The 21640-nt window shown below is 44.7% G+C and overlaps 1 protein-coding gene across 3 annotated transcripts in view; it reads right to left on the reverse strand.

Moving 5' to 3' along the window:
• ACSF2 (acyl-CoA synthetase family member 2) overlaps positions 1–19592 on the reverse strand; it is a 55702-nt gene extending 36110 nt beyond the window's left edge. The window contains exons 1-7 of one of the 3 annotated variants that reach the window (XM_088663082.1): positions 19431–19592; positions 11799–11998; positions 8336–8460; positions 6761–6814; positions 5057–5175; positions 1896–2058; positions 170–265 (exon numbers count right to left, since the gene is read on the reverse strand). In XM_088663082.1, the coding sequence (XP_088519208.1) occupies positions 170–265; positions 1896–2058; positions 5057–5175; positions 6761–6814; positions 8336–8460; positions 11799–11998; positions 19431–19525 (852 nt within the window). In that variant the 5' untranslated portion in view covers positions 19526–19592. Of the gene's footprint in view, positions 1–169; positions 266–1895; positions 2059–5056; positions 5176–6760; positions 6815–8335; positions 8465–10225; positions 10288–11798; positions 11999–19430 lie in introns of those variants that run through there. The other 2 variants (XM_088663083.1, XM_035104377.3) reach the window with 2 other exon arrangements.
• Between the last annotated feature and the right edge of the window lie 2048 nt (positions 19593–21640).

The raw sequence follows: 21640 nt of genomic DNA on the forward strand, positions 1-21640 counted from the left end.
GGCAAAGCAACGCTGTAAATTGCATCTACGCACCTTCTGGTATCGCGTGGCTGCTGATCCCGGATTTCTTCACGAGAGACTTGGCAGGTATGACTTAAGGGACACAATTTTGCTCCTTACAGATAGTGTTTGCATGCTCAACATTAACCAATAGACTGAGATGACTCACCCCATCTTGAACTCTCAGCCTTAATCCAATGAGGAATGCATTGTTCACAATGTTGTGGTGAGAAAGGGTAGCTCCTTTGGGGCTTCCTGTTGTTCCCTGAAAGAAAGAGATGTTTTGCTAACTCGGTTAGACCTCACCCTATCCCACAGTCGTGGGCTAATTACAACTCTTCAGATGTAATACATAAATTGCTGAAATGCTATACATGGATGGGCAGCCTGTGGTCCCCCCAGATGTTGCTGAACAACAACTCCGTTCAATTCTGGTCAGCATGCAGAATGGTGAGGGACGATGGGAGTTGTAGAACAACATTATCTGAAGAAGCCACATGTTAGCCACTGCTGTACTATAATAAGATCCCAGCTCTGAGTAATCCAGGACTCACCTGGATTTCAGGAAACCTGCCCTGGATAGAAATACACAGAATAAGGGGGCGGGGCGGGAAATATCTGGTTGAAAAAGAGTGAGAGGCAGTATAATTCTCAGAGAAGAAATGGGCAGGGTGGAATTCTAGAAGAGTAGGGGACATGAGATACATGTCCCAGGAAGGAGAGGAAATAAAGGAGCAATGCTGGTCCTGAAACAAGCAGAAGGGGGCACAGGCAAACAAAATTCAGTGCAGGCCCATGGTCCTAGTATCACAAAGCCAACTCAGGAAGACTTTGTGAAGCTTCTGGAAGTTCCTCAGGGTTGGGATCTGGTGGGTCTCCAACCTTAATTTCTGGGGCTTCAGAGGCACAGGAAACTCGATGTATCTGGAATGAATGATAAGCTGCACTACCGTCTATTATCACACGGAATGGTTCTTTGCCTGTATTTTACTTTTCAACTCTAAAGAAAGATACTTGGGAAATTTCTGCCAGCTAGAAGTCTCTAGACCAGCCTTTCTCAACCTTCAGTCACCTGAATTTCTTGAACTACAACTTCCATCATCCCTGACCACTAGCCATGCTGAGTAGGAACTCCTAACTCCCACCAGCCCCAGCAGCATGAGCAATAGCCAGGAATGATGGACATCTTGAACACACTAGCTTCCCCATTTGTGGCCTAGAACAGCCTTTCTCGATCTTGGGTCCCTGGATGTTGTTGGACTACAACATCCATCATCCCTGGCCATTGCTCATGCTGGCTGGGGCTGGTGGGAGTTGGGAGCCCAACAATATATGGAGGGCTGTTTGTTCCCCATCCCTGCTCTAAAGTGTGATGGTAAGTAAAATATGCTTTGCCTGCCTGCCTGCCTGCCTGCCTGCCTGCCTGCCTGCCTGCCTGCCTGCTGGCATATGCTTCACCCCTGAGAAAACAGGATGCTAGACTGGATGGGCCTTTGGTCTCATCAAGTAGGTTTCTTATGTTATTCTAACCTATGAAAATTTAGAAAGGAAATAGAAATTTGGACAGGCACTGGAAGTGGTCAGGAAGCTAGAACTTCTATGTCACTTCTTCCTTCTCATAGTTACTAATCCTTTTGATCTTAATACAGTACTACCATACACACTAGTTTTTCCTTGTTTTCTATCAGGTATTATAAAAATATTTTGGATTTCCCCCCACCAAACCATTGTTTTTCACAATCCCCAGAAAATAAATTCCTGCAAAAGTAGGCAGACGTTTCTGTACAACAGATCCTAAGCTTCAGATCTTGGCTTCTTTGGTACACGATATTCCTGTTTTCTGACCATTGTGGCAGCATTATTTGAACACCAGAAAATGCATATTTGGTACTCACTGAAGTGAACTGGATGTTGATAGGTTCTTTGCAGTCCAGCGTCTTCTGTATTTCCTCTAGTTGCTTCTTGTGGCTGCTGTCTCCAGCCTGCATCACATCGTTCATTGAGAATGCACCGGGCAACTTGGAGTCTGAGGTGATTACAACAGAAAGCTCTGGTAACCTGATACAAAAAAAGGAAGGTGTGCTCAGTAACAGGGGAAAGCGGAGTATAGTTTGCCATGGTACAAGCACAAGTTCAGGGAATAAGCTCCGGGTGGCGCTGTGGGTTAAACTACTGAGCCTAGGGCTTGCCGATCAGAAGGTCCGTGGTTCAAATTCCCGCGACGGGGTGAGCTCCCGTTGCTTGGTCCCAGCTCCTGCCAACCTAGCAGTTTGAAAGCATGTCAAAGTGCAAGTAGATAAATAGGTACCGCTACAGCAGGAAGGTAAACGGCGTTTCCGTGTGCTGCTCTGGTTTGCCAGAAGTGGCTTTGCCATGCTGGCCACATGACCTGGAAGCTGTACGCTGGCTCCCTCGGCCAATAACGCAAGATGAGCGCCACGACCCCAGAGTCGGTCACGACTGGACCTAATGGCCAGGAGTCCCTTTACCTTTACAGTATATGGACCAATTTTTCCCCTGCTCCCAGAAGCTGAGAAGGAAGATGGGACTAGGAATTCATGGACTCTTGATGTTTGATGAATGAATAATCTGAACAGTTTTATACAATCCCTCTAAATTTAACTGGGCTTCCAATTCCATCCATGGCTGCTGTGCTGACAAAAAAACAAACAAACACAAATTGATGGTTTAGTAATTTCATAACGTTTTCATTATTCAGGTTCCACAATTGACTCATATGGTATTAACACAGTGCCACGGTGGTTTTGTGCTGAAGAGACCTTGGGAAATGATTTTAGGATATTCTAAAAGTGGAGTTGGCAGCAGTTTGGATCCACAGATAAGAGACCGGAACAGACTACGTGGGGTTGGCGGGTCTCTTATCTTTCCATGAATGTTTGGAGACTGAGAAATAGTTTTTAACACACTGGCTGTGGTTCCAAAGGTCATCCATGCCAAATGTCTATGCACCAAGCACACATAGACTGTCCCCTCAACCTTCCTTGGCAGGAGCTGCCCATTTGTGAATAGAGGACCCGCCACCCGCTTGAAGATAAGAAAGACACGAGGACACAATGCATTTAGGTTAATGGGCTAAAGAAGACCACAACTTTTATTGGTTACACTACAGCATGTGAGTGGTATTGGCTTAGGCACTGGATCAAACAAACCATACATGACTCCACCCCGCTCAGCGGGGAGTCATTCAAGGGTTAAAAGCCAGAAGGTGGAGCTTCTTGGTGCAAATACAACTGGAAGCTTCCCCTGATGTCACCGGGGGTCATGCCATGGCCCTAGCCACCAGCAAGGCATCGGACAGGATCCACGACCACCGGATCCCTTTAACGGAATACCCAATAAGTAGAGGGATAGGCGATGGCCACAACCTGCCCTCCAATACACTGACAAAATCCGAAGCACAATGAGGGCTCAGCACTGCCGCGGCCGCTTAAGTATGGCTAAACCCCGCCCCCTAAGCCAGCCCAATTGGTTGGCTGCAGGGGCACGGTGCAGCAGCCGGGACATCTGATGCACGCACACACACCCCGCCAATGCGGAAACCGGCTCTCACTCACAACTCCTCCCCTCTGGAAGGAGGAGAGACTTTCACATCAAATCACCTTTTCTGTTCCAGCAATAAAGGTTACACAAAAAGCGGCTTGGCCTGGATTCTGTTATAAAGATCATATTCCACTAAGTCTGCCAGTAATTCCACTTGGCTTTATGACACCATATATGCATAAAAGCCACAGGACTCCAGCAGATACGGATCCTGCTGGCAGAATACTTGGGAGGTGGGGTGGAGAAAGACACACAGGAAACTGCCTGATATTGAGCCAGGCCACTGGTCCATCTAGCTCAGTCTTGTCTACACTGACTGGCAGCAGCTCTCCAGGGTTTCAGGCAGGGAGCTTTTCTGAGCCCTACCTGGAGATGCTGTGAGTTGAACTTGGAACCTTCTGCATGCAATGCAGGGGCTTTAAGTGCTGAACTATGTCCCTTTTCCCAAAGGAACAGAGGAGAGGCTTTTCAAGGTCCGGCACTGGCAAACCATTGCAATAAATAAACTAATCCATTAATTATACATATGTATGAGAGGGCATAGGGGAATACGATCCCCCCTGTGGTAACAGCCAAGAAGCAGAGAAACAATTAAAAGTTCTTACCACGTAATCTATTAATATTCACAGAAAGACATGAAGGAATGCAGTCTTCCCTAAAAAAATGGCGTTGCTCCAAGTAAAGTCCCACCCCATTACGTCTCTCCCTGTGTCGGCTCATCTGAGCTTTCTGCCTCTGTTCTACTACTCTCAATGCACGCCTGGTCCTGGGATGGGGGATCAGGAATGCTTTCCAAAGACACTGAGTCTGTCAGCTGTCTCTCCCCTGGTGGTGCTTCTTCTAACTGCTGTTCCTCTTCCAAATTTTTTCAGATTCTCCCCTCTGCAGCCTCTGAACCAGGGGTCCACAAACTAAGGCCCGGGGGCCAGATGCGGCCCAATCACCTTCTAAATCCAGCCCGCGAACGGTCCGAGAATCGTTTTTACATGAGTAGAGTGTGTCCTTTTATTTAAAATGCATCTCTGGGTTATTTGTGGGGCATAGGAATTCGTTCATATTTTTCCCCAAAAAATATAGTCCGGCCCCCCCCACAAGGTCTGAGGGACAGTGGACCGGCCCCCTGCTGAAAAAGTTTTCTGACCCCTGCTCTGAACTATGCCCTTCTGCAGCCCACTGTTCTAAATCTATACTGTCCTCCTGTTCTTGGGAAGGTTCAGGAGAGGGGGGGCAGTCCCCACCATTCCTCCTCAGTCCAGTCCCTGACACAAGGGGTGAAAAAGTGAAAGAACTGAAACGGTCCTTAAATTCATCATCATGTTTCCCTTATGGTGTGCTCCAATGTAATAGAAAATCTGAAAGCCCCTCCCGCTCTTAATCTTGTGGCGCCTTTGATTGATTGTGTGGGTACTTACCTGGGCACTTTATTAATAAGAAAACAGTGTTTAAGATCGGGCCTTGGAGGAGACTAATCAGCAAAAGCTCAGTGAACACTTACTTCTTGCTCTGTAATGCTCCCGGATTAGATTGTTCCAGCTCAGGGCACACTTGCTTCAAGATCTCATAGTACTTCTGTGATTTGAACTGTGTAGGGAACACCAGTGCTTTGCAGCCAACCTAGAGAGATAGACGTAAGGATGAAGCAAATGGGACACAAGGCAACCTGTGCAAAAGAGCAGCCATTCCAGGTGTTTTGAACCACAGCAGTCTTTTCAGCATCAGCCAGCGTGCTTTTGTTCTGCCTTTTACTGCTCTAGGTGAACTTTTGCGTACCCCTACCCCTTCCTATCTACTTATTAAAAATGATACACCACTTGATTATAAAAAACAACAACCCCAAAACCCTCAAAACAGCTAACACAAAGAATAAAATGCCTTATTACTGTATGCTCCAGCAGCATTGCAACAGTAAATTAAATTATCAAGACTTCACTGGGATACTCTTTTCTAATTTTAATAATACAGTGGCATCTTTATACCCTCGACTTTACAACTGCATCTATGCCGTGGGTGACCTGTGGACACCAAGAGCCTCTCAATCATGTCTTCTGGAATGAAGGAGATACCACTCCAGCCTGTGTGCCCAAAATGCAGGCAGGTGGTCATTTCCATATGCCTGTTTGAGGCAGGTATACTCAGAGTTTTGCCATTGCAGGGCCAGCCCTTAATGAGACTCATTCCCAAGTTAGCGTGCACAGAAAGCAGCCATCCTTTGAGAGAGCACTGAAAATACATTCTGCTGAATTCAGTGAAAGTTACTCTTAAGAACATTAAGAAGATGTTCTCATAGCGGTGGCCAACCAGGAAGGAAACAAACACATAGGAAAAATGGGAGCAGTAGGAACTGCAAATGACCAAGCAAAAAACATTTGCCAGCTGAAACAGCATTGTGCAAGGCCACTAGTACCGGATAAGCTTGTCTCATTGCTTCCAAACTTTTTCCCATAGCGAGAGCAAGCAAGAAGTAGAATCACCTACTGCAGCTTTTGCATTTCACCTCTCATATTTTAACGATTTAGCTCCAAAGCTAAACCAGAAAAGTAGGTACAAGAGGCCTCTTAATCTGGGCAAGGATTAATTTTTTTCCACAAGACACTTAATAGCTTTAATCCCTCATTATTAGGGATAAGAAAGTTGAATGGCTTAAGTCAGCGATAATTGCCATAGAGGGAGACTATGTTGATTAGGAAATGTTGAGAGAAGCAAAAACAAAACAAAGAAAAGCCATGTATGCCACATCGAGCTCCTTGGAGCAACCATGGGATATAAATATAAGAAAATACAGTCCATGAACATAAATGCTCAATTTTAGCATCTGGGTATTGGTCTTATATTTTTTTAAAAGTCATCTCAGCTCATGGTAACAAAATCCATCAGTTCATTCTGATTGGGGGGGGGGGCACTTTTTCATTTGTGCCTGCCCTCAATCAACTGCCAATTAACTTGATTCGACAACCAGACATGTCAGTATTATGAGAGAAAAAGATACAACTCCCATTCTCTTCAGTCAGCTTTTCCTCCAAAACCAAAAAACCTCCAAACCCATTAGCCATTCCCAAATTATTGTTTGGGCTGCCTTTTTCTATACTTTCCTCCGAATCAAACTGCTAACTTAATCAACGCTTTCCCAGAGCTTCAAGAGTTTTCGGAAAGCGCTGTGGATGAAAACAAGCAGTGCTGGCCACAACAGCCCTTGTCGTACCTTCTTCACCACAAACTCCAGCTCTTGGGATTGATATGCTGGGTTCACAGACACCTGGAAATGATAAGAGATGAGATCAATCAATCAATCAATAAGCTTTATTTGCATAGCTGACAGCCATAGCAACAGAATACACGCAATATACAATTAAAAACAACATGGATAAAAGGATCAGTCATATGACTATGATTATTGTTTAAAAGATAGCCCTTAGAGATGAGAATTAAATTAATCAGAGATACAGCTTCTTAACCATGTACAGCTAAACAGTGATCGTGTGTGTTGAGAGGTAAGAAGTCTCCTAGTATTGGTTTCAGAGAATGAAGAATACAAAGCGGGCCTAAACCACGCTTGTGTTTTAATTAATTGTCACTTGGTGGAAACAGGAGAGTATTTCCTAACACAAGTTGCCACTGTTTCCCAATGTAATATTTATTTATTTAAAATATTTATATACCACCTTCCAGGCAAGCATCTCCTGGCTTGTACTCCTCTAATACCAAAACAGAAAACAAATACAAAATATGCAGTGCGATGTCAACACAAACCCTCCAGCTAGTGCAGGAGAAAGAACTCCCCATTCTGCCAGCATGATGCAAATAGACTCATCTTGTTTATTTCACCTCCACAAGCATCTTTTCAGATTTATTTTTTTTTAAATGTCATGGAAGTGCTGATGACATAGGAGCCAACTCCTAGGGGCCAGCCCCCCCCCAAGTTGATGGGCATTGCCACTCAAATGCTGTGTGTGCTGTGTGTTGTGATTGATAATGCGGGGCGGGTCTTACCTCAGCCCCCCCAACAATAAAATATTCCAGTTGGCACTCCTGGCCGATGGCATGATAAAAATGAATAGACTAGATTTTAAATTGTGCAATATATGTTGCAAATGTCAATCTCTACATTTCCAGTTATGTAATCATGGCCATACAAAAAAAAGGAGGACCCCTCATTTGCTTTTATCTCATTTATTGTTATTTTGAGATGGTATTGCAGTGGAATCCATTAGGGGAGTGGGTTAAAAGCATGCCAGCACAGTTATCCAACTGTGAAAATATGATACCTGTTAACAGCAACTAAAAAGGTAGGTCCTGTTTAACATGTAAAACAAGCCATTCCAAAATGTGTTAATCTATAGCGGGGAAATGGGAAGGAGAGGAGAGAACTAACAATGTTCTTCTGGAAGAACATTTGGGTTCAGAAGTAACACAAAACCTGCAGGAAGTATGAAATGCAAATGTATATCTGTGAAACTGGTCTTAGATTAAATACAACTTTTATTAAACCAAAGGATATTTGTGTTTTTTTAAAAAAAAAGCTTATGAATTTTACAAAGTAGATAGATTATTCCCATCATACAGAAAGAGCAGTTACTTTCTGCCAAAATACAAATTCAAACACTTTTATATACTAACATCAAAGGTGTATATAGTTGTGTCAATACCGAATGGTGTTGTGAATGTTCTTAAATATACAAGCTCTCTTCCCCAGCATGACGTCCGTCTAGGGAGTTATTTGATTTTTCCTTAACCAGCCACCAAGCCACTCAGCTGTTCATAAGCAGGAGGAACTTACCAGGATGATTCCTGCTTGCGCCGTGGCAAATTGCATTAGGACCCATTCGTACTTGTTGGGACCCCACATTCCCAGCCGGTCACCCTTTTTCAAACCAAGGGCCAGAAGTCCTTGTGCTGCCTGCTCTACCTAGAGAACAGGAGAGAGAGAAAACCCCAGTCTCAGCAGATTGAGCTAGACAAGTAGGAAACGATGGAGTGTGTGAGCTGAACGTTCCATTCTGTGCACTGACAATATGGAAGAATCTAAAAAGGCAGTAGCCGGTATGTTCATCTCCCAAGGCAAGATGGTTAAAAAGCATCAGACAAGTTTCCTCATAATCAGAATATGGTGTGTTGGTTGTATTCAGACCAAACACCAATGATCTAAAGGAAATTCACCTTTCTGGAGGGCCACCAATTGATTTAAAAGCTCACAGAATTCTACCATTTAATTCACTGTGTAGTCTCTTAAGAATGTACTTTATTTAAAGAGGTAATGGCTGTGAATACTGGATTTTGTGTTTGTTTGTTTGTTTGTTTGGTATTACTTATATTATTATTTATTGAATTTATATACTACCATATCCCCGGAGGTCTCAGGGTGGTTCACAGAATAAAATCAAAATATAAAACCACAAAATACATAATCAAAATAAAAGCAACCCAATAACCCCCCCCAAAAAACCCCACATTTTAAAAGGGCATAGGATGTCAATCAAATCAACAGTTTCCACCTCATTTTTATTATTTTATTTCATATTTCTTACTGGATTGTTATTTTAACTTTGTGATAAAGCCTTGAATTGTTTAATAAAACTGACACAAGCCACATTTAAAATTACATATCTGATTTTGACATGCCCAAGAGAGGTTCAACGTAAAATGTGACGTGAGAGTAGTAGATATTCAGCTCTCTATGTTTGCTAGAAGCAGCCCTGTTGGTACCTGACCAGGACTATCTATGATAATACAGGATACAAAGGTTCCTCAAAGCTACTATAAGCCACAGAGACCAGAACATACAGGAACTGGGTTTGTGCCTGCATGTTTCCCCCTCCTAATAGTAAGAGAGCAGGGAGGGAATTGGATGAGGGCTGTGGAGTGGGGGAAATTAGCTGGACACTATCACTGGGATCCAGGTGGCGCTGTGGTTAAACCACTGAGCCTAGGGCTTGCTGATCAGAAGGTCGGCGGTTCGAATCCCTGTGACGGGGTGAGCTCCCGTTGCTTGGTCCCAGCTCCTGCCAACCTAGCAGTTCGAAAGCACATCAAAATGCAAGTAGATAAATAGGAACCACTACAGCGGGAAGGTAAACGGCGTTTCCATGTGCTGCTCTGGTTTGCCAGAAGCGGCTTTGTCATGCTGGCCACATGACCTGGAAGCTATACCCCTGCTCCCTCGGCCAATAATGCGAGATGAGCGTGCAACCCCAGAGTCGGTCACGACTGGACCTAATGGTCAGGGGTCCCTTTACCCTTTACCTTTATCACTGCTCTGCTCCATTGTAGGGGGAAACGAAAGAGGGAAGAAAGGCATCCACAGACTTCTACATCACAATTAGATTGGCCCTAACCTAAGCAAAACGAGTGAAAACAGCCTGAGATTAACTGATGTGTGATGAAAAGCTCTACAAGGAGCATTAAAACATTAATGTCCTAACTTCAGGTGTTGCTGTCTTATATAATTCCCAGCCCCTCTACCAATTGGCCACAGTTGCTGGGCCTGATGTGGGGACTGGAGTTCCACAACATCAGGAGGGCCACAGCTTCCCAGCCCCAGTTCTAAATAGCTTATAAAGCTTCAGCTAGTTTGAGCCTTTGTAACCCAAAATCCCATGCATTTAATAGGGAGTTAAATCCCACTAAAGTACGGTGGGACTAATTTCTGAGTAAACATGCATGAGATCACCTTCAAAGCGTTGCAGACAGATGCTTTCAGTAGCTGCTCAGTCCCACTCTGGAAAACTTATCCAAGCTTTGATCATCATCTGGAACAATTAAGTCCATCTTACTTTTAGGATACTTGTTATTTATTTATTTCCAGGCAGCTTTAGAGACTTGCTTTTTCAGCAACTGCTCTCAAACCAGCTTACGGCTTAAGAAAAAAATAAAGTACCCATAAAATCATGACAACAATAAAAGGTTAGGAGAAATTAAAACAGGGTCAGGTAAACCTGGAATTACAGCATAAAAATGGAGAGAAAAGATATCGACAGCGTGTTTCAACGGACCATTTCCCAGAATTTGTTGCATCAACTTTCCTAAATGATTCCAGTGCTCGGGGGCCATCACAAAGAATGGAAAAGGAACTCACGCACAAAATGTTGCTTGCTCAAGGATCTGTGTGGCCCAGAAGGGCTTTAAAGGTGAGTGGCAACGTCTTGAATTTAACTCTGCAACAAACTAGCAACTAGTAGAACTCATAAAAAGCAAATGTTACCTAAGCAGGATAGCACATTCTGGACAGCTGAAGATTCCAAACTGCTCTCAAGGGCAGACCCAGATGCCCCAGACATTGTAACTGTCAATTATATGGGTTATGAGGGTTCTGATTATTGCTTAGGGTTAAAACGGATCAACTTGAGATTATCTGTGCTCTCCTTGAACAAAAAGCTTTACCAATGCCTAGTCCCAAAAGCCATATTCAGTTCTAAAATTCAATTCTAAGAACCGTGAAAAATAAAGGTTATATTATCTTTGACCATGTGCAGAATGGTCTTCTCACCACCGCCAACAAACCCTCAAAACATCTGAAATTTTGGAAAGGTCTTTTTGGACAGCAGAGGCAGCTTCCAGACATGCTAGATAGAGTCTTTAGAAATGCAGTTGTTGGTATTGTAGACAGCTTTTATTCTGACAGGTGTATTTTTTTAAATTTATAGCTACAGTACTGTATTTGTTTTGTTTTTTTCCTTTTTGGGGAGGAGGGTCAGGAGAACCCTTTGAAAAGGGGAGATTGTTCAGTTGGGCCAACAGAAATGTTTGCACTGACAGAATGATCTCTTTACACTACTGTATGTTGAATTACGCAAAGTCATATAACCTGGTTTTTGTTAAATCTTTGCATTTTTTTGAAAGAAGGAGGGGGAAATAAGGATAAAATGCTAAAATATGTTACATTTTTGAAATATAACTTGGAAATGTATGCAATATTGAGCAGTAAATAAGGGTGGGTAGTGAAATATCAAGGCAGTGGGGCCTTTTAAATTTGTATTAAACTTGAATTAATTTGATGGCAATTTGTTAAAAAAACTGAAAAGCAATAAAAATTAATTGGCAATATATATATATATTTCCGTTTAGGGTCATCTGGAAGCTACTGCTTCAAAGGCCTTTTAAAGTATAGGCTATCCTATCAATATGTCTTAGTGCTGATTTGTGTAAGCCACTCTGGAAACCATTTTTAGCTGAGGAGCAGGGTTAAATACTTTAAATACATTGTGTGCATCCCCAGATTCAGTAGCAAAGGAATCGTGAGCCACCTACATCTTGTCTGAACTGCGCAAACGTCTTCCGAATCCCTTCTAGAGGGAACACCAAGGCTTCTCGCTCAGGACACCGGTGGGTTGTCTCCTCCAGGCACTGATCCAGAGTTTTGCAAAGAAGTGGAATGTCTGTCACCCCATGGAGATAGCTTTTGCTTGCTATAGGTGTGGCAGGGGGTGCATCCGTTTGTAGAGAACTGTCAAGAGAACAGATGAGATGCAGAAATTGCAAGGGGCAATGTCGTTCACAGCCAGAAGAAGAAAGGGTTAGGGTGCATGGTCCTCTTTGATATAGCCAAAGGGAGGAAAAAACAAACCATAAGAAATATCATCAACCTATGTGTGCTAGTCACAGCATATGGAGAACTTTCAGTGGTGCACAGAAATATTTGCTGCTGCAAACTTGTTCGCTGTTTCACAACAAAAAGTCTGCAGGGGATAAAAATGTTATTTGAATGTGGAACTAAAAATGATAATCTAAAGTGGCAGATGTTCTAGGTTTCTATTCCCTGCTTGGTGTTCCTCAGAACTACTTCCCTGTTCCTTAAGTATAACCAGGCATAACCAGGCATGGAATAATTTGATTCCTAGTTCAACAGAGAATCCTACCGGCCTTCAGCTGGTGGGTCAGGCAGGATCAGCCTGATCTAAGATGGGGTGCAGCTGTAGCACTGCCACCTAGGTAAGAAAGAAAGAAAGAAAGAAAGAAAGAAAGAAAGAAAGAAAGAAAGAAAGAAAGAAAGAAATGGGCCCCACATGCATGTTTAAGTTAAAGGTAGATACCAGGTCTGTAAACAGTGGAGACTATTTATGTATCTAGTTTTATGCTCAGGGAGGAGATCTACCAGCATAGTAGCAGCATAACAGCTGTGAGTATCTCATGCAAGCTCAACCTAGGAGAAGGGGGAAATCAGAACACAGAACATTGAAAAGCGTAATGAAAACACTAGCCATTTCCTCAGTGACCCTACCATAGCCTCAGGGGCTGTGCTACCAACACACAGAGGGGTGCACAGAACTCACAAGCACGTGCTCCTATCCTGTAGCTTTGCATCACAATGTAAGAGTGCCCCTATAGCCCCCATTGCTGGTACTGCAGATCAGGGGCGGCTCGCCCATTGGCCCTAGTGGCACGGGGCGCCGAGGGGCGCTGAGGGGCGCCCCAGCAAGTGGGGGAGCTGTGCGGCGGCCTCCCTTTCCCTCCTCCTGGATGCCCGCCAGCCACGCCGCTGGGAGGAGAGAGGTAAACGAGCAGGGGCACTAGGACCCTGTTCCGCTCTGCAGCGGAGCTTTCCTTTTTTAAAAAAAAAAAAGAGGGGAGCGCCCAAGGGATCTGCACCAGGGCACCCGATGACCTTAAGACGCTACTGCTGCAGATCTGCAGTTTAGGATTCTGTCCGTAGGCCTTTGGGTTTATTGGGGATTCCTTCTACAAAACTGTGCTTTTTAAACTGCTACTCCTTTTCTCTGCCAAACTGTGCTTTTCTCTGCTGCTCTGTTTATTTTTTATACTATATGCATATTCTTCTAAATTTTGATGGTTATTAGCCACATAGATCATCTCAGAAACTCAGGAGAGGTGGTAAATAAATATTTAAGATGAATGAATGTCTGAATAAATAAATAAATGGCAACTCTTCCCCTTGCTGGTTCAAGTCTACCCACCTCCAATTTGAGTTCAGCTTCCATCTACCATCGTAATTTGTGTGACAAACCACATTTCACTGCATGAGATGCTGGGTCAACCATCAGCCCTTCCCTTTTCAACAAAATAAATAAATGCAAGTAATACATGTGCATTTGTTCATTTCTATGTTTGTCCTTATTTAACAATAGATATAGATGGGTGGGTGGGTGTTAAAAGAGTTATGAAACAGTTCTGGCCATTGAAGGAAGTGCCTTAATGACATCATAGACATTCACCAATTGGCACATCCAACCATGGGCTTTTTTTCTGAAAACCTGCAGAACAGTAACTGAAAACCTGGACAGGAAAAGGTGTGTTCATTTTGAAAGAGCAGAATGCACATCCAAAATCAGTCCCACTGCTCTAAAAAATGTCATGTCTGTCTTAAATGCAGAACAGAGGGGAATCATTCCTGTTACAATGGAACTCATTGTGGGGAAAGGTTAGGGCAGTAAAGAAGGGCAAAACCTCATATTCCTAATCTTCCATTTCGTGCAGTTGCACAGGTTACCCACTTTTATTACATTTCAAGCCAAGGCCATGATATTGGTGCTATTGCAGAATGGAGGTGATCAAGAAAAGAGAGAACAAACAGAGAAAGGTATAAACCAGCAGGCAAATGTTCAGTAGGATTATCCTTTTTTTATTGGGAAATTGCTGGGCAGGTTATGTAAATAGAGCTGGTAAGAGTTTGCAGAAAAACAGACCTATAATTTAGGAGTTTTCAGTTCCCAGGAAACACAATGGGAGAAGCTGAGAGAAGGTAAGCAGCTGTTTCTTGCTAGTACAATAGCACACCCATCCGCACAAACAAAACCACCAAATTTTTGAAGCTACCAACCTCATATCTCACCAGTTACTACATGCCCTAGAAGAGGGGGTAGCTAGCCTGTGGCCTTCCACCTCAGGTGGCGGAAATCCGAGAGGTGGTGCCCTCAAGGGCACCCTGCTACCCCTTCTGCTAGCTTCCGGCGAGATATCATGAGATCCTGCTGAAATTTCACAAACGTTGCTGAAACCCACCACTGGCGGTGCCGCTTTTCGGCCCTGCTGCACAACCCAGGTAAAGGAAGTATTGGCAGTGGGGTGGCACATTCTCACTTTGCCCCAGCCATCATGACCAATGGTCAAGAATGATGGAGTTAGCAGCAGAAGAAGCTGCTTTCTACTGAGAAACTCCCAATTGGGTCCATCCAGCTTAATGATGGCAGTAGCTCTCCAGGGTTTCAGGCTGGGGGTCTCTCCCAGCCCCACCTAGAGATGCTGGGGATTGAACCTGGGACCTTCTGCATGCAAAACAGATGAGCTATGCCTCTTCCAGTTGTAGTCTAATGACACCTGGAGGACCAGAGGCTGCCTAGAAATACTGCTGCCTAGAAATACAATACCGTAAATATTCTAAAATTGGCAAATCAATTCCTCAAACTCCTTGTGGAGGAAAGGCGGCGTGTAAAATTAATAAAATAAATAAATAAAAATAGAAGGGACCTACACACACACACACACACACAATGATTGCTCCTTGACTTAAAGGAACTGATAGGATGCCATTTGCCCAACAGATAAAATGCCACATCCAGGAACATTCCCAGGCTACAAATACCTCCTCCAGCAACGCAACCCACCCCCCAAACAAATATTTCTTTAAAAATTACAGCATAGTTTTTACTTTGTACATTTCATGGGTGTTTGCTGCACCAATCTGGAAGCTGGCCCAGGAACTGACAACTTTAATGACAGCAGGCCAATTCGATGTCACATGGCTGCCTTCTTTAGTAAAGAGCCGTTGACTGTTGCAAACCATGACCGTCAGCACATATATGTAACACTAAGATTAGATTCTTTGAAACTCAGCTCTGCAGAAATCCTCCTCCCGCCCTCAAGGGAGAAAGTGAGGGAAGTGGGAGGAGCCTGCAAGCCCAACACTTCACTCCCAGAGGCCCTACACATAGCACTGACCTAGTGCAACACTGCATGCAAATACAGCATATGAATCTGATCAGGCTCTTCTATGGAAACAAAACTTTCACTTCTGCTATAAGATTAATGTGTGTTTTGACTCAGATGCCTTGGTAGCTTCTATTCTTCCATGCCCTAAATCCTGTTCTTAGCAACTGTAGGACCATGAACTTCCAAGACTCCCAAGTTCTTTTTATAGCATGAAATTAGCTGTCAGAGATGCAGATGAAAAGGGGATAACGGGGGAATGGTGCAACTGTCATTATAAAAAATGTAAGCTGCTTTGCACCTCAATATGGAGCACCCAAAGTGGTGAACTACTTCTTTCCATTAAGGAAAAGAGGCTTTCAGAGGCTCTGCAAAACTCTCAGGGTTCGCTGATTCTTTGTGCAAGAGATGCAGCATCTTCTGAAGGCTGGGCACTAAGCAAATATGAGAAGACTGACGTTTTCCTTCTTCTGAAGTTTCCATGGAGATTTAGATCCAAAGGAACAGCTAGCAACTGGCAATGTTTAGACCTGGCACAGTGGCAAAACTCTAACAGTAGGGAAAGTGCAAATAAAGCAGGATTTAGAAGGAGCTGGTGAAAACAGATGAAGAAAGTTGTTCTTCCTGATTATTTGTGTATTTTACATCCCGTTATTCTGAATTACAACAACTCCCAATATCCCTGGCCATCAGCCATCCTTTCTGGGAACCTGGAGGCCTCCAACATCTAGAGAGCATTACATTGGTTCCCCTGGCCTATAGGACAAGACAATGTGAAACAGAGCAGAGTTCCTGTCACTTTTAACAGTAGGAATATCAAGGAAATTTTAATAGGTGAAAAAGCTGTATTTCAGGGGTTACTAACCCCAAGGATGTGAGTCTGATACCAAAAGCCACCTAGATCCTATACAGCCAAGCAGGAACTGGTGTCTAATATGTATACATCTCAATTTGCAACGTAGGGGGCAGGGTACTCAAGATTTGTGGGTAATGATACACTCAGATTTTTGCTTCTCCAGCATTTACAGCAGTGTTATAAAATGTGTGTCAAACTTTGCTAGAGTGGGAGAAGTAGAATGACAAATTGTTTCAATGGAGGCAGGGCAGTCTTGAGTAGGTCGGGCACCCTGGCGTTGAGGCGCGGAGATTGCTCCGGCGCCCCCGCCCTCGCAGCGCACAGCACGGCTTCCACACGGCTTCGCCGCGCAGCGCCGCGCCTGCCGGCCTGGTGCCCTGGCACCCCAGGCCACCAGGACTCTACCTAGAGCCAGCCCTGAATGGAGGAAAGGGATATAAAGCACGATGATCATGGAAAAAAGCTAATGCTATTCTAGGCTGCATCAACAGATGTATAGTGTCCAGATCAAGGGAAGTTATAGTACCATTCTATTCTGCCTTGGTCAGACCACACCTGGAATACTGTGTCCAATTCTGGGCTCCATAATTTAAGAAGGATGTTGATAAGCTGGAACATGTGCAGAGGAGGGCAACCAAGGTGATCAAGGGTGTGGAAACTAAGCCTTACAAGGAGTGCTTGAAGGAGTTGGGTTTGTTTAGCTGGAAAAGAGGAGACTGAGAGGAGATATATTTGCCCTCTTCGAATATCTTAAGGGCTGTCACATGAAAGAAGGAACACGCTTGTTTTCTCCTGCTCTGGGGGGTGGGACTCGAACCAATGGCTTCAAGTTACAAGAAAGGAGATTCCAACTAAAAACTTTCTGACAGTAAGAGCTGTTTGACATTGGAACAGACTCCCACAAGACACTTGGGTCCCTTCCAATGCTACGATTCTATGATTCTATAATGTAACTATGACATTTTATTAGCAATCCTATTTATTCTGTGGGGAGAAAAGCAGCCCAAAAGAGCCCTTGGAAGCATAATGCTGGGCTGCAGAGTTTGCTGATTTAAACCCCGTACTGTACTTCTAATTTGCATTATCATCTCAGCTCAAAAGCTTGGAAGGGCAACAATGTAAATGTCTTTAAAAGGTGTGTTGAACTGGTTAATTTGTACCTTGACAGTCAGAGATACCCACTGAGTAGATAAACTTACCAGTAAAGACAGCAGAGTTCACTTTCTAGTGAAACTGCTGACCCCAAAGCACATGCATTCCCTTAGGCAATATTTGCCAAAATCATCTCTGATATCAGCACATGATCTCTGGCTGCAAAAGCAGGATGTGATGGAAAACCCAGACCTCAGTACAATACGAAGATGGCAGCTGAGCCCGGAAATACAAGAGTCTCCTATGAAAATTAGCTTTGGGGATTGCAAGAAAAGTGGTTCAGGTCTTGAGGCATCATTTTAAAAAAGTAATTAAATCCAGAAGAAATCATGGCGTTGAAATATAACCCGGGGGCATCACAAACATAGCTTGAGGGTCCAAACCTCCATTTATACCAGTTGATCCAAAATGAGTGTTTCAGCTCTATATTCCAACACCATCCCCATGGAAATCAGAGGGAGAAGGAAGAAAATCCACAGTTGCGCAGATGGCCCTCTGGAAACGGAGACGTATTACACAAGGGTCACATTACTCAAATTCACCCAACTTGTGTTGTATTTTGTGCACCAGTTGAAATCATGCTGCCCTTTTGTGTTTTGACTGCCCCTTTCCCACCAAGACTATGGTAGTTTGAATCACAAGGCAAAAAGGGAGCACGGGTGTCCACAGGGATTTTTGTAGTGGGTGGGGAGAGAAAAACACTGAAACGAGGAGCAGGATAGTTCCCCCCCCTCAAACACACACACACACACACACACACACACACACACACAGTTTGCCTTACATCATAGAATCATAGAACTGTGGAGTTGGAAGGGACCCAAGGGTCATCTAGTCCAACCCCCTGCAATGCAGGAATCTCAGCTAAATCATGCATGACAGATGGCCATCCAACCTCTGCTTTAAAACCTCCAAGGAAGGAGAGTCCACCACCTCCCGCTGGGAGTCTGTTTCACTGTTGAACATCTCTTACTGTCAAAAAGGTCTTCCTGATGTCTAGTCAGAATCTCCTTTCTTGTCACTTGAGGCCACTGGCCTCCTGAGGAGGAGAAATCAAACTTCCTCCATCTTCCATATGACAGCCCTTTAGATATTTGAAGATGGCTATCACCTCTCAGTCTCCTCTTTACTAGATGAAACATACCCAACTCCTTCAACTGTTCCTCATAAGGCTTGATTTCCAGACCCTTCATTATCTTGGCCACCCTCCTCTGAAATTCTGTAACTTTTGAAAGCACAAATGTTCTGGTTTATTTATTTTATGTTGTCCCCCTTTTGTTGTGCTGTAGTGCAGAAGTGCCCTTCTGGACAGCAATAATGCAGCAAGGTAGGGAAGCATCCTAGAACAACTTTCTAAAAATGATGCATGTGTTGATGTGGTATACTGTAAATCCACTACAAAAGCACTACTACTATTGCATCAGGGACGTGTTGCAGAAGACACCTGCAAACAACAACAACAAACCCACACCAAAAAATCCACAAAGGACCTGCCCAGAGTATCTTTTTGATAATGGGGATTCCGCTGAACTCTTTTCACTTCACCTGCTTTGCTTCCACTCTCAAGACTCTGCTGCACTAACCTACGCCTGAATCAATGGCCTCTTGGCGTAATAACGCCCCCAAATTTATGTCCGGATATATATAGCCACTTCCTCCCCTCCCCGCAGCGCACCACTCCCGCCCACCCCGTGTCCTCAAAATACCTTCATCCCAACTTTTCTCCGGCAAGCGCAAATCGACCCTGGCAGACCCTTTGCATTCCTCCTATCACCCTCTTCTCTTCAACTCACGCAGGAGGAGCCCCGAGGAGGGAGAGCGCAACAGCTCCAAATATAGCACCCCATTATTTGACCCTTAAAAAGAAAGTGAAACTCTATCGGCTCCCCCACCTCCACCCCGCGCCGGCCTCCAGCCTCGCCCCCCCCCATTTCTGTGGGTGTCCCGTTCACCCTAGAGCATCGGTTCCTTTGCCCCCTGGCTGTACCTGACACTACGGATGCCCCGGAGGCCAGTTCGAGCCACCAGCACTGCCCAACCCTCCCTGGCGACTCTCTTCAGCAGGCCGGTGGTAGAAGCCATGGGCTCCCTCTCCCAGCAAAGGCGTCGCCCCTGCCTCAGCCCCGCTGCTTGCAGTTGCCTCTCTCTCGGGCAGGGGAAGAGCCACCGGCCGGCCGGGAGCAGCAAGGAGTAGGAGGGTGGAAGCTGGGGGTGGGGGAATGGGAGGCAAACGGGGCGGCGCTGCCGCCGCTCAGCCCGCCCGGCTGCTGCACCTCCTGCAGCCTCGGCTGCGAGAAGGAAGTGGAGGCGGGCGACAAAGAAGGAGGCGGCTGGAAGGGGTTCCTCGGAGGAAGCCCCTTAGGCGCCGCTGAAGAATTCCATTGCCCAGCAGCGCGGAGGACGGCGAGGCGATGCTGGGAAGCATAGCTGCCAAGTTATCCCTTTTTTTAAGGGAAATTCCCTTATGCTGAATAGGCTTCCTCGTGAGAAAAGTGAAAACTTGGCAGCTATGCTGGGAAGGCGAGCGAGCGGTTCTTTCTCCCGCTGCTCTCTCGCTCTCTCCGCGCAGCCTTCGGTCGACTCGAAGGCATCGCTTGAAAGCAGGAGGGGCCTCTCGCATTTCGGGAGAGGAGAAAGCTACAATCTGACTGACTCTGCACTCCTCCGCCCCCCATATATTATTCAAGTTGGCACTTCTGCCTAGGTTCCTTCTTTCTTGTGGGGTGGTGTTTTGGACAGGCCCACCGTAAGGGTTTGAAAGTACCTACTAGTTTGGCAGGGCAGGGCATGCACTGCGCTGTGATTTCTATTAAGTTTTGAGAAGTCGTATACTGTAGTTACCTCAACAAGATGTGGGGCGCTCCTACTCAGGGTTCTAGCAAGAACATCCTAGGACTGCATGCCCCACCCCACCCCCGCCTGTAAAGCCCATTCTTTCCCCTCCAACAACACTCAAGCTGCATGAAGCAGGGCCCACTGACTGTTACAACAACCATGGTCTGTTTGTTTTTAATTTGAATCAGCAATTCCACTGTTTGCTTTCATAGATATGAAGAACAGTCCTATATAGTTTCCATAGTGGATGTATTGGAAAATGAAACATGCTAAGCCTAAAGTGCACCGACCTAATATTTCATGGGAAGGTGGTATACAAATACGTCCATGAATTCATTGCTAAATAATTAAAGTGCCTATCCTTTTTTCAGCTTAAGAGCTCTTAGAAGAGTGTACACTGTATTCCACCTTCAGCAGCAAAAGCACCCTGCACAAACTGAAGCCAAGCAGCTTTTCCAGGGTTGCATGTCGAGCAGGATTGGCCCTCCCAGCTCCGGTCTACTTAAGATAAAACATGTTTGTTTACGCAGATTCTGTCTCTCATAAAGTGGAAGCCTTTATTAAAATACTGGAAAGCTCATTATATCATGAGGCACACATGAAAAGAGAAGTTCAAAATAACAAAGGGGAAGAGGCAAGACACAACCTAATACATGTAGCTGTATCTCCTGGGACACATTCAGCCTGCAAGCTCCATTTTGGGACACAGTCTACAAGCTGACCTCAAGGCTTTACCTTTACCTTTTAATAAAGATAATAGACCAACTGTGTTTTTCCCCCCTCTCAGTTATGGACCAAGCCTGCTACCTTTGCTTTCTGTTCTGTTCTTAAAAGTACCCCACTACCTGCATACTGGGACGGTCCCTACTCGGTCCCTGCTCCTGCCAACCTAGCAGTTTGAAAGCACGTCAAAGTGCAAGTAGATAAACAGTGGGAAGGTAAACGGCATTTCCATGTGCTGCTCTGGTTCGCCAGAAGCAGCTTTGTCATGCTGGCCACATAACGCGAGATGAGCGCCGCAACCCCAGAGTCGGTCACAACTGAACCTAATGGTCAGGGATCCCTTTACCTTTACCTTACCAGCATAGTAAAAAGAGAGAGATTAAAACAGCTGACAGCTATTGCTTAATGCTCTAACCTAAAGAGACACAGAAAGCATCGAGCCTTATGGGACAAAAAGTGCATAGATAAGTGTCCAAATTGTAAAAGTGATAATTGCCTCAGTATATTGTCACAACAATACAGACCAAAGTACAGAACGCATTAAACTGTGGGTGGGAAGTAAACTTTAGGAACATTATGTCTTCATGAATAGCACATGCAACTGTCTTACTAGATGTGTGGATGTGTAATTCATTTGAT

Source organism: Zootoca vivipara, chromosome 2 (assembly GCF_965207765.1).
Source record: "Zootoca vivipara chromosome 2, rZooViv2.hap1.1, whole genome shotgun sequence".
NCBI lineage: Eukaryota > Metazoa > Chordata > Lepidosauria > Squamata > Lacertidae > Zootoca > Zootoca vivipara.